Genomic DNA, 13,477 nt, shown 5'->3' on the forward strand with positions numbered 1-13,477 from the left:
AAGAACAATAAGAACAATCCAATTAATACATTAAAAACAATCTTTTAAAATTCTAATTAAAAAAACTATCAATATCATTCATTCAACAATCAAACTAAGGCATTCATTGGTCAGGAGAGAAGATTTAAGGAACCCCAGGCCTGGCGGCAAAGATGAGTTTTTAAACTCTTTCGGAAGGCAAGGAGAGTGGGGGCAGTGCGAATCTCTGGGGGAGCTGATTCCAGAGGGCCGGGGCCCCCACAGAGAAGGCTCTTCCCCTAGGTCCCACCAGCCAGCATTGTTTGGTGGACAGGACCCTAAGGAGACCAACTCTGTGGGACCTCACCGGTCTCTGGGATTCGTGCGGCAGAAGGCGGTCTTGGAGATAGTCTGGTCCTATGCCATGTAGGTCTTTATAGGTCATAACCAATACTTTGAATTGTGTCCGGAAACAGATCGGTAGCCAATGCAGTCCGCGGAGTGATGAAGAAACATGGGCATGTCTTGGAAGGCCCAAAACTGCTCGCGTGGCTGCATTTTGGACGAGTTGAAGTTTCCGAACACTCTTCAAAGGTAGCCCCATGTAGAGAGCATTGCAGTAGTTGAATCATGGGAAGAATCATAAATCATGGGACAAGGGGCAAACAGTCTTGGTAATGTCTTGCATTTTTTAATCTCGCTTTTCCTGAAGTTACATATGATCCCTACTGTTCTTATATTTCATAAGCAAGTAAAATCATTCCGTCTTTGGACCCAGTTGACTGTGGGTATTTACCATAGGAATTTTACTGAATTAATGATTATATTGCCTTGATGTTTTCTTTTCTTTCATTTTTGATTCTATTATCAGTGGTTCATCCTCCAGAGTCCCTCCAGATTGGAGCAGCTCTAAGCCTTGTTAAATAAACAAACACAATTATTTTGAGGGAATTACATTGTTTCAGCAAAGATGGGGTGGGAACTTTTGATCATGTTCACACTCGCTTAATTACTGAAATTTTAATTAAGTGACACATTCCTAATTGTCTCACAGTTTTTCATTCTCTTTTGTTAAATTCTTCCTCCTTGTTTCCTTGGCAGTAACTAATCCACAATTTGCAGTGGCAACGAAGACCCCAATGGATTCTAATACCAGCGATGCAGACCCAGATCCAGTCATAGACCCAGATGAAGTCATAGGTATAGAACATGGTATCTTGTCTTTTCTTTACACTGTTGAAACAGTTCCTAAGTTGCTGAGTTGGTCTCACTCCAACAAAGATCCTACTGAAAACCTTGACTGCATAAAATAGTTAAGACCACAGATTAAAACAACATTTCTGAGCCCTGAGGGAATTATTATTCCTAAGCATTTTGGAGGAAAGCCATATAAGTGAAAGTATAACTAAACCATTAAGGCTTTATTTGCAGGTAATATAGTATGATGGGATTGCAAGTACTAACAGAACCAATGATCTCATTCAGAGCCAAAAAGAGAACTTCCTTTAATCCCCAGTGTAGAAATGTTCCTCCAGCTTTATTTCATTTCAGCATTTTAGAATGCTCACGAGTCCTTTGGGATTGGGTGGCATAGAAGTCGAATAAAATAAAATAAAATAAAATAAAATAAAATAAAATAAAATAAAATAAAATAAAATAAAATAAAATAAAATAAAATAAAATAAAATAAAATAAAATAAAATAAAATAAAATAAAATAAAATAAAATAAAATAAAATAAAATAAAATAAAATAAAATAAAATAAAATAAAATAAAATAAAATAAAATAAAATAAAATAAAATAAAATAAAATAAAATAAAATAAAATAAAATAAAATAAAATAAAATAAAATAAAATAAAATAAAATAAAATAAAATAAAATAAAATAAAATAAAATAAAATAAAATAAAATAAAATAAAATAAAATAAAATAAAATAAAATAAAATAAAATAAAATAAAATAAAATAAAATAAAATAAAATAAAATAAAATAAAATAAAATAAAATAAAATAATAAAATAATAAATAAAATAAAATAATAAAATAATAAATAAAATAAAATAAAATAAAATGTAAATAAATATGGATATATTCTGTTTACCTTCCCACCAGAATATAAGAATATTTAAGAAATTTTGACATGAATTAGATCACTAACTATTTGCAAATGCAGGCAAAAATACCTATATCAGTAATAAAATAAACAAACATTTGTATATTTCTGTTTCATAAAACAGGCATCTAGGCCCCAAGGGAATTTTACATTTTTCACAAAGCCAAACATTTTGATGCATGAACTGCCCTGATGATAAAATCAATCAACAAATGATTTTTCAACTTTAATGCAAAGATGGAGAATGTGAAGTGACCTAATTATCCAGCATTATTCCAGAGTGATTGAAGCTATATTGCAACACCTACTTACTAATGATTAAACCTTCCAAAACCCAAATGACTTTCTTATTAAAAGACATTATATGAATGCACAATCTAATAAATATTTGCACATCGTTATACAAAGTTCTGATTTTCTATAGAGACCTGAGTCTGTATTGCTGTTGTGAAAGTTTAGATCATTATGCACCACCCAAATTCAGGAGCTCATAGTAATAAATATAATATTTCCTTCTCTCTCTTTTCTCTACCATAAACCTGTGTGATAGGCTGAATAGTAAAAGTTCCAAAGTCACCCAGCAAGATTCTATGGCTAAGTGTAAACTTGAGTATATTTGAATCTGAATTCCGCAGAACTAGCCAACATAGAAACATAGAAGATTGACGGCAGAAAAAGATCTCATGGTCCATCTAGTCTGCCCTTATACCATTTTCTGTATTTTAACATCTGAACTTTTGGATCATTAATATTATACATACAATATATATAAGCAAAGGAAAACAGATTAACCTAAATGCAGCTTCATTTTTGCATATTGCTTCCACAATTATTCTTCTGTTTCCTTATCTTTCCAGATTTTTACCCAGGGACTCCCAAAAGTCCCTTTCCTATTACAAATTTTTCAGAGAGTCTGGATAATTTGGAGACCACTGTAGTGAGCACCACAGTGACCACTATTATGGGCAGCTCCCAACCTGTCATTAGAAGTGGGACAGCCGATAACCTCATCCCTGTCTATTGCTCCATTTTGGCAGCTGTGGTGGTGGGTCTGGTGGCATATATTGCCTTCAAGAGGTAAGTAGCAGAGACAGTCCTGAAGACAAATGTGAAGGAGTAATGTTGCGAAGGATGAGCAGTGACAGGCAGTGTCTAAAGTTGATCTTGCTCACTGACTAGATGTCCTTCGGTTGTTCGAACTACTTCGTTTTTCTGTTCTAAGGGTGTAATTTTGGCTTACCCTAGTGAAACACATTCATGACTAGTACAATTTGCACTTAAAACTATAAACTCCAGCATTACCAATGACAATAGGATGATCTGCATCCAACTCTCACTTTCCTTTCAAGGAAATAGTGTGTAAAATGTCATATTGACTATGCTTGAACAGTCTTCTAGGGAGACTGAGTGCCCAAAGAACACGTCCATGCACAAAGACTAGCTGCCCAGTGGGAGGTGCACACAGGTGCGCAGCAGAACTGACCTGGGGCGATGGCTTGTGGGTCTATAGAGTGGCCGCTGCGTGCCACCTATAGCACCTGTGCCATAGGTTTGCCATCATGGCTCTAGGGTGTAAGTATTGTTGCCTTCCTGCAACCCCGCATAATTTGCAAGCAGAAGTTAAGAGGCAAAGGAAGAAAAGGTAACAGCACAAGAAGAAGCCACGTTGTGAGTATGTGCTTACAATAATGCACATTTTTCATACACTATCTGACCTTTAAATGTAATTCCTGGGACACTCTCAAGAAAGTAGGATGCAAATTAATTTGATTTATTTTCATATGATGATTATTCTTTTAATCTTTTAATAATTTCTAATAAGCGTATTTTGGTGGGCCATATCTCTGGCATGCAATAGAGAAGAATGGGACCATTCTCTGTTTCCATCCTCCTCCTACCTGTATGTTACATCGTTCCTTAAGTGATAGACATCTTTACAAAGACAAGTAGATGTACTTCAATAATTTCAGAGTTAGCCACATGCAATTATCCTTGAATGGCAAAGATGAGTATCCTCTAGAAATAACTATTCAGGATTGAAATGTTTAAGTTGCTTAGAAATTAGATCCTTCTCAGTGCCACTCCAGAAACATCTTGCCTCTAAGATTGCCAACTTTTCAGTTGCTACTCTACATATATGTCCATAAAATAAAGGGAAGTTGATAATGATCTATGCTATGAATTGTTATCTCTGGCTGATTCCTATAGCTCAAGTGGTTGATAAAGGCATAGAAGCAAGCCAAACGTAAGTTGGTTTGTTGTTTTTTCCTACAGTTGATAGAAATTACTCCTTTTTTTGTTGCATGGATTGTGATTTCTATTATAAGATAAAATCCATTATTTTATATCTCAAGCTTGACTCACTAAATATATCATATTCTGCTTTTAGAAAGCCAGTTGCATTGGATTACAATGGGAAGCATTTCCTAAAGTATAACCCAAAGATCCCATGCTCCTGTCTGTTCTCCTTTCTATTGATGCCTACTGGACTTCTTTCTCCAAGAATGAGAATTGAAATTAATAAGAAACATATGATGATTGCTTTACCTTGTAATCAGCAACATATGGATTGGCCTAGGAAATGATTGAGAAAAACTAAATAGGAAATAAGAAAGTACGTAGATCATTTCTAGATCTAAGTCCATCCTTTCCTTCAGCCTCTAGTTCAAATATCTTGAATCATCAATGTTAAAAGACATCATTACCATATACATGTACCTGAATCGCTTTATCCATTTAGGAATTCTTCCAAAGGTTCTTTTTCAAGAGACAACTGGACTTTCTTTGAAGATGTTTCGCTTCTCATTTAAGAAGGTCTTCAGCTCTGACTGGATGGTGGGGAATAGAAGGATTTATGCTCCTTGGTGGACATTTGCATTCTTTTAGAGAGTTGGAGATTTATCAGTGTCATCGGGATCACCTGAGTGATGCAAATGGCCCTAATGACACTGATAAATCTCCAAGTGACCTTAACAACTCTCTAAAAGAATGCAAATGTCCAGCTATCTGCAAGGAGTATAAATCCTTCCATTCCCCACCATCTAGTCAGAGCTGAAGAGTCTGCTTGGATGAGAAGCAAAATGTCTTCAAAGAAAAAACAGAGAGTCCAGTTGCCTCCTGAAAAAGCATCTTTGGGACAATCATGACCTAGATAACTGAGATATTTAGGAGCACATTGACCCAACTCCAAGCTCTTATAGAAGTGGCTTCTTGGTCTTCTGGTTCAAAATGGTTGTGCCCAGCTCTTTCTAAGAAAGCATCCATCTATGGATGGATCCTCCAGATTTTTATGGGCTACAGATCCCTTGCTTCGTTACCACTTGTCATGTTTGTCAGGGCAGATTAGGTTTGCAGTTCACTAATGCCTGAAAAGTCCCACTTCTGCCCTATCCTAGGCATTAACAAATGCTTTTCTTTCTTTATGAAGAAAGAGAGATAACCCTACAAATTCACAATCAGTGTTGGCAATTTCAGTGACTTTCAGGAGTCAGTATAAATGAAAGCACCCTTATCTAGAAATTAAATTAATCCATACAGTGAGAAGTTCTGTCTGGACAAGTCTTGAAAAGATAGCATTCACCACGCCCCAAACTTCATGATGGGTAGAAAGGAATTAATTCTCGGTGGCCCTGCCAATTTTGTAGGGTCAGGAGAAAGAACAGGAATCCTCGGCTTAACTGTCAAACATTTTCACCTCTAGGTGGAACAGCTGCAAACAGAACAAACAAGGCGCCAACAACCGTCCTGTCAACCAGACGCCTTCCCCAGAAGGAGAGAAACTTCATAGTGACAGTGGCATCTCAGTTGACAGCCAAAGCCTCCATGATCAACAGCCACCAACACAAACAGCATCTCTACAAGGCAAGAGAAGGGGTCAAGCTGAAGTTGGGAGGGGAAGAAACCAAAGAGTAGGAATGCATTTCAGAAATACGGGAAACCACTAATTACCAAAAGATACTATAACCCTGGCAGATACCAAGGGGACAGTTAATCCAAGAACCATCTACTTTCTAGATCACATCCCTCTTATTGCTCGTCCAGTAAACCAACCAATGAAATCCCAACTATATTTGCCCTGGGCAGATAGCAAGCATACACAGGTTTCTGTTGATGCAACTGTAAATAACAAACCAAGTAAAATTACAATGAGGAAATTAGCAAGGTGGGGCAAATAATTCATCTGCCTCCACATTTCACATTTTTTCAGATTTAGTGTTTTTCCGTTTCACTTCTTTTGGCACATCTGTCAAATTAAATTTATTGCTGTGGGAATTTTATATTTTAGTATGTACTAAAATGCTAAAGTTCGTACTAAAAAGTGGGTTACTCCCAGTTTGGCCCAGTTCTAAGAACCAGTAACACTGGGGGTGGGAGGCAGAACACAGGCATGAACCAGTAACAAAGGTGACTAGAATCCACTACTGGTATGATCAGTAAAACCATATTTTATCCGGTATTTTGGAGGCATTTTTTATACCTAAGGACATAAAACTAAATTATTCATGTAAAAATTATGTCAGCTCTCACTCTACTGCATCATGCGGATTATTTTGAGTTAAGTTTAGAATTTTTTGAAAAGATTAGCCCAAGGGTTTCATTTCAGAATTAGGATTATGGGCATAAATATATGAGCCATATTTCAAATATATAATTAGGAAAAATAAGATGAATGCAATACTGCAGGCAAACTCTTTCCCTAGCTTGGAGTTCGATCCTGACCAGCTCAAGGTTGACTCAGCCTTCAATCTTCCAAGGTCAGCAAAATGAGGACCCAGGCTGTTGGGGGCAATATGTTAACACTGTAAATCTGTCAGAGAGTGCTGTAAAGCACTGTGATAAATCTAAATGCTATACAGTGATACCTCGTCTTACAAATGCCTCGTCATACAAACTTTTCAAGATACAAACCCGGGGTTTAAGATTTTTTTGCCTCTTCTTACAAACTATTTTCACCTTACAAACCCACCGCCGCCGCTGGGATGCCCCGCCTCCGGAATTCCGTTGCCAGCGAAGCGCCCATTTGTGCACTGCTGGGATTCCCCTGAGGCTCCTCTCCATGGGAAACACCACCTCTGGACTTCCGTGTTTTTGTGATGCTGCAGGGGAATCCCAGCAGCGCAAAAACGGGCGCTTCTGCTGGCAAAAGGGGTGAATTTTGGGCTTGCACGCATTAATCGCTTTTCCATTGATTCCTATGGAAAACATTTTTTCGTGTTACAAACTTTTCACCTTAAGAACCTCGTCCCTGAACCAATTAAGTTTGTAAGACAAGGTATCACTGTACTAGATTTTCAATGACTCATAGTAGATGAGAAAGAACCAGTTTAAATTCTGACTGGTGCTGTTTTATCAAATTATGTTGCCTACCATTACAACTCTGGCGCACACTAGTTATGACTCACTCTATGAGCCCATTTCTTCCCCAAAAGATTTTACCAGGTTGATATCAACTTGTGGCATGACATTTACATTTGAGAGGGTGGGCACTTGTTGCTTTTTGATCCTTAGATCTTCTGCTGTTCCACTTGACAATTTCTCTCTCTGTGCTCTTTGCAAACAAATCATTAGTGAGTAGTATTACTTGTCATGATAAACACTACTTAATTTAGTTATTATTATTATTATTATTATTATTATTATTATTATTATTTATTAGATTTGCATGCCGCCCCTCTCTGCAGACTCGGGGTGGCTCACAACAACAACAAAATAATATACAGAGAACAAATCTAATATTTAAAAATCTAAAAACCCATTATTAAAAAGAACATACAACACAAGCATTCTATGCATAGTATGTACTAAAATGCTAAAGTTTGTATATATAATGTATATAATAAATCATAACTTCCAGTTTCATAAAACATATTTAAGTCATAAATTATAAATTATAGTGTCTGAGTTCATGGGTCATGCTAAGCCAAAAAGAACAAGCCACATTTTCCTTAAAAACAATAAACGGAGCAAAGAGTAAATAAGAAACATTACTTTTTTTCCATTTCTGGAAGCCCACATCAATTGGACTATTATGAATAAATGTTAATACGAAAGAAAAGAAGGAAAAAAGCTCCATCAAGATCATATGCATGTGGAAAAGCAGCATATAATCTGCTAGTAAACTTTTCATGTCTTGGTATGGTCATTCCTATTCCTAGCATGAAACTGCATGAAAACTCGAACTGAACTGGGCCTTTCAAAATTATCCTACATATTCATGAGTGCAGCAACTGGTTGCCACAGGTAGCATGCGGAGCCATATCTGCTGGCACATGGGCCATTGCCCTAGCTCATCTCCAATGTGCATGTGTGTGCCAGCTGGCTGATTTTTGGCTCGCATAGATGCTCTGGGAGGGTATTTTTGACTTCCAGAGAGCCAGGTGGGATAGGGGAAGCATTTTTACCCTCCCTTGGCTTCAGGGGACCTGGTGAGGGCAAAACACGAGCCTATTGGGCCCACCAGAAGTTGGAAAACAGGTCATTTCCAGCCTCCAGGGGTTGGGGTGAGCTGTTTTTGCCCACCCTAGGCATTGATTTATGGGTGTGGGCACTCACGCACATACGATAGCACACGCACATGCTCTTTCAGCACCCAAGGGGGAAAAAGTTCGCCATTAGAGGGATAGAGCCAGGGTGGCACAGCAGGTAGAGTGCTGTACTGCAGGCCACTGAAGCTGACTGTAGATCTGAAAGTCAGCGGTTCAAATCTCATCACTGGCTCAAGGTTGACTCAGCCTTCCATCCTTGCGAGGTGGGTAAAATGAGGACCCGGATTGTGGGAGCAATATGTTGGCTCTGTTAAAAAGTGCTATTGCTAACATGTTGTAAGCCGCCCTGAGTCTAAGGAGAAGGGCGGCATAAAAATAGAATAGATAGATAGATAGACAGACAGACAGACAGACAGACAGACAGACAGACAGACAGACAGACAGACAGACAGACAGACAGACCAATGATGGCTAATCTTTTTTGGCTTGGGTTCCAAAAGGGTGTGTTCACATGTGATAGCATGCACGCACATGCCCACATTCATAATGCAATGTCCTCTCCCGGCACATGCACACAACCCCAATGATGCATGTGCACAACCCCTCCCTCTGGACTGCCCCCGGCGCATGTGTAGAGGCCTCACTGAAGTCTTTGGGCTTCCGGTTGGCCCATTGGGCCATTTTTCATGATCACCAAAATTCAGGAGGCTTTCCTGAAGCCTAGGAGAGCAAAAACAGCCCAAAAGAAGGTCAAACATCAGCTTGTCAGTGCACGCATTCATGCTTGAGCTGACGTAGGGCAGCGCCTCATGTGCCATCAGATATGGCTCCATGTGCCACCTGTGGCACAGGTGCCATAGGTTCACCATCACTAGGATAGACCATTCCTTTGACTTTCTCCAAGTGAATAAAGAATTCTCCTATATAAACATCACTCCTAAAAAAGCCACCTGAGCAGAATTTTGGCCTGAGGTTGGTTTGAAGTATTAGAAACCAAGGAGGCTGGGAAAAACGCAGCCCTCTGTCACTTCTTAACTAAGGAAACTTAGTTAAGAATGCCACAATCTTTTCTTTTTCAAACTTCCTCTGCCTGATTCTGGGTATTCGCAGGCAACCCTCTCCTCATTTTCTGCTCTCCACATGTTCAGCTGGGAGGCCTGGAGATAAGTTGAACAAGGATTATTTTAAATGTCATAGCTCTCCATGCCATCTGGAGTCCCAGAACACACAGCAAGCTGCACTTTATTCCACAAAAGCCTGTCCTTCAGGCTAAATGCTTGGCGCTTAGAAAGATCTGTATGGAAAGGGTGAATGGGCATTGTCCTTTGCTCATTTGTAAGCCCACTTATGCTCAGATGATGATCTCTCAAAATTTGGAGCCACCGTTCTTTCTTTCTACAAATGCATTGGGATTGTACCAAATGAGAAATCCTGGAACTAAAATGAGCATTTATACATTTTTAATTTGAGAGATGTTCAGAATGGAGTGGTTACAACATTAATTGTAATGCCAACAAAGCAAAGAATATCAGAATATTAATGTTTATTTCTATGTGAAAATAATGGTGGTCATAATTCGACCTGGATTATTTAAAATAATTCATATTCTGCCTTGCCCAGTCCAGTTGAATCAAATTATCCACAAAAACCTTCATCCAAATCTTGAATATAATTTACCCTTGAAAGCATATTGATCTGTTTATATTTCTTATGAATCACAGAACACAAACATAAATAATTCCATGCGTCTAATGCTATTTTTAAAAGATACTACAATATGGGCTAAAAAGAATATTTAATCAAAGGAATATTACATAAAATGCAAACCTATATATTTGTGTGTGTGTGTGTGTGTGTGTGTGTGTGTGTGTGTGTAAATACAGAAATAGGATGGAATAAACTCATATGAAACTGACTTGGACCAAAAAGAGTCTGAGGATCTTGGAGTCCTAGTGGACAACCATTTAAATATGAGCCAGCAGTGTGCAGCAGCTGCCAAAAAAGCCAATACAGTCCTAGGTTGCATTAAGAGAGGGATAGAATCAAGATCATGTGAAATGTTAATGCCACATTATAAGGCCTTGAAATACTGCATTCAGTTTTGGTCGCCATGATGCAAAAAGGATGTTGAGACTCTAGAAAGAGTACAGAGAAGAGCAACAAAGATAATTAGGGGACTGGAGGCTAAAACATATGAAGAACAGTTGCAGGAACTGAGTATGTCTAGTTTAATGAAAAGAAGGACTAGGAGAGACATGATAGCAGTGTACCAAAATCTCAGGGATTGCCACAAAGAAGAAGGAGTCAACCTATTCTCCAAAGCACCTGAGGGTAGAACAAGAAGTACTGGGTAGAAAATAAACAAGGAGAGAAGTAACTTAGAACTAAGGAGAAATTTCCTGACAGTTAGAACACTTAATTAATGGAACAACTTGCCTCCAAAAATTATGAATGCTTCAACACTGGAAGTTTTTAAGATGTTGGATGTATCTGAAGTAGTGTAGGGTTTCCTGCCTAAGCATGAGGTTGGACTAGAAGTCCTCCAAGGTCCCTTCCAACTCTGTTGTTGTTGTTGTTGTTGTTGTTGTTGTTGTTGTTGTTGTTGTTAAAGGATGGATCTCCAAAGTAAAAATCGATCTACAGCTCCCATAATAATAGCTAACCATTTTCCCTTTCTCTCCTGGGCTTTTCCCCAAGATCATGCACAAAGGATGAGCAACTAAAATCTAATGGTGTAGGATCTCCTGCTTGGGTGAGACTTTGGACTAGATGACCTACAAGGTCCCTTCCAATTCTGTGTACCATCTGTATTAATTTTAAGTTTGTCACACTGTTCTGGGGCTATGTGTGGGATTTAAATAGTTGGCTTCTAGTCAATTATTTCTACCTAAAACCAACTTTGATAACATGGAATAGGTAAATGAGTGACCTTCATGCAGTTATGATCTGTTTGTTTTTTTAAAAAAATAACCTTTATCTATCTCAAACTCATTCCTCGATTTCAGGTCTTAAAGGAGACGGGAATCTTTACACCAGCCTGCCCCCTAACAAACGTGAAGAGGTTGAAAAACTATTGAATGGTTCCACGGAGGAGACATGGCGCCACCTGGCCGGAGAACTAGGCTACAAGGAAGACCACATAGACTCCTTTACACAAGAGGAGTACCCTGTTCGTGCGCTGCTCTCTGATTGGTCCAGCAAGGACAGTTCCACCATGGATGCCCTTTATTCAGCCTTGCGCAAGATTCAAAGAGGTGACATTGTGGAAAGCCTTTACAGTGAATCCACTGCTAGCTCTCCAGTGTGAAGGAGAAAGAGGGAGCAGAGGCATTATGAGTTAGTGCCTCCTTTCCCCTGCCCCACTGGTGCCTCTTGGAAGAAGAACACGTGAAGGAAAAATAGAGCTGATTCTTTCGGGAGACACAGGCACAACCCTGTAAGCACTGATTGTTATTTAGTTATTTTTCCCTCTCTGCCCTGCTGTCCTGGTATTTTTGTCCAATAGCTCTTGCTAGTAACAGACGGTAAAAGGAAATGAAAGAAGGGAGAGGGAGTGGATGTCTTGGAGATGTCTTGTTTATACTCCATGTGCTCCTTGAAATCTCCTGGAGTGATAGTGGACTGCTGATTCTGAACTGACACAAGAATGAAGAAAGATATCCGTCCAAAGCCAATGGCTTGATTTCTCTTTCAGGTGCCTATGACATTTATTCCATGCGCTTCTCTCATGATCCCATCGACATTAGTTCTCTTTATTCTCTTGCACATCTTCTTTCCTTCAGTCACCAGTTTACCCTATTTAAGCACATCTGAAATCAGGATTTAAAAAAAGCAACAACCAAGGAGACCAGCCAACAGAGTGATGAAGGATTCAAAGAAGGCAGAAAGAGCAGGAATGCTGGGCCTGAAACAAGGAGACATATGGTGTTTAGAGGACAAAGTGAACATTTGTTTTGAGGCAACCTCCTGGAGGGTCTTTGAGTGGGGAGAAAAGAAATGTGGACCAGGTTTCCAGCTATCAAAGCTGACAATATGAAGATCAAAGTGAGGAGTTAAGGGATGGAACCCAAAAAGAAAATAACCACATTTCCACCCAAGTATTGGTGACCACATCAAGACTATATTTGGTCCTGCTGTTGTTTTCTTACTCAGATACTTTCTTCCTAGCTAATAAGGATTTTTTTAAAAAAAACCAACACTTTCATTTTCCTCTTTCCGGGTTTGACTGAAACCAGTAAAGTCATATAAGCCCTTGCTTAAAAGAGCCAGATAATGAGTCGCCATATGCGCCATGTGCCATAAGACACCATGTGCAAATAGGCGGCAATATAAATACCCTAAATAAATAAAATAAGCCACACTGATGAGTGGACCCAATCAGAAGCAAATAAGGCAAGAGGTCAGACATATTCATTCATTTTCCAAGGGAAAGCTGCTTTGATGAAGCCACAACCTCTACATTCTCCTTCAAACTGGTAAACCAATCACTGTGTGTTAAGAAGCTGTTATCTCTGTTGCATTAAAAGGGAAAGCAAGCAAGCAAACAAACAAAAATATCCCTTAGTGGCCATAATGCGCAAAATAGGCAGCAATCTATATGAAAACGTAGCTACTCTCAAGAGGTAGAATTTTGCTGAATGTTATTCCTGCGACAAGTGATATACAGCCACCAAAGCAATCTGGTATTTTCTGTTTTCAAATATTAAAGGGATATGAAAGTATTATGGGGATAAGTGGTGGGGAAATATTCTACAAGCTAATAATAATCACCAAACATTCTTGATAAAGAGAGCGAGACAAAAATTCTTGATAAAAAGAACTGGAACGGAACAATTCCCTCCCTCTGTATCTGTGTTACAATGTTGGTTTCTTTTATTCTTATGATAATTATATTGACCCCAAATGGAAAAAAAATGGTGG

At 38.6% G+C, this 13,477-nt stretch overlaps 1 protein-coding gene across 1 annotated transcript in view; it reads left to right on the top strand.

The window, feature by feature from the left end:
• Positions 1-12,715, top strand: part of NGFR (nerve growth factor receptor) — an 83,761-nt gene extending 71,046 nt beyond the window's left edge. Inside the window, exons 5-8 of the mRNA XM_070730191.1 lie at positions 1,060-1,158; positions 2,930-3,149; positions 5,773-5,933; positions 11,563-12,715. Of these exons, the coding sequence (XP_070586292.1) occupies positions 1,060-1,158; positions 2,930-3,149; positions 5,773-5,933; positions 11,563-11,864 (782 nt within the window). The 3' untranslated portion in view covers positions 11,865-12,715. The remainder of the gene's footprint in view (positions 1-1,059; positions 1,159-2,929; positions 3,150-5,772; positions 5,934-11,562) is intronic.
• Positions 12,716-13,477: the final 762 nt, after the last annotated feature.

This window comes from Erythrolamprus reginae, chromosome Z, assembly GCF_031021105.1.
Source record: "Erythrolamprus reginae isolate rEryReg1 chromosome Z, rEryReg1.hap1, whole genome shotgun sequence".
NCBI classification, from domain to species: domain Eukaryota; kingdom Metazoa; phylum Chordata; class Lepidosauria; order Squamata; family Dipsadidae; genus Erythrolamprus; species Erythrolamprus reginae.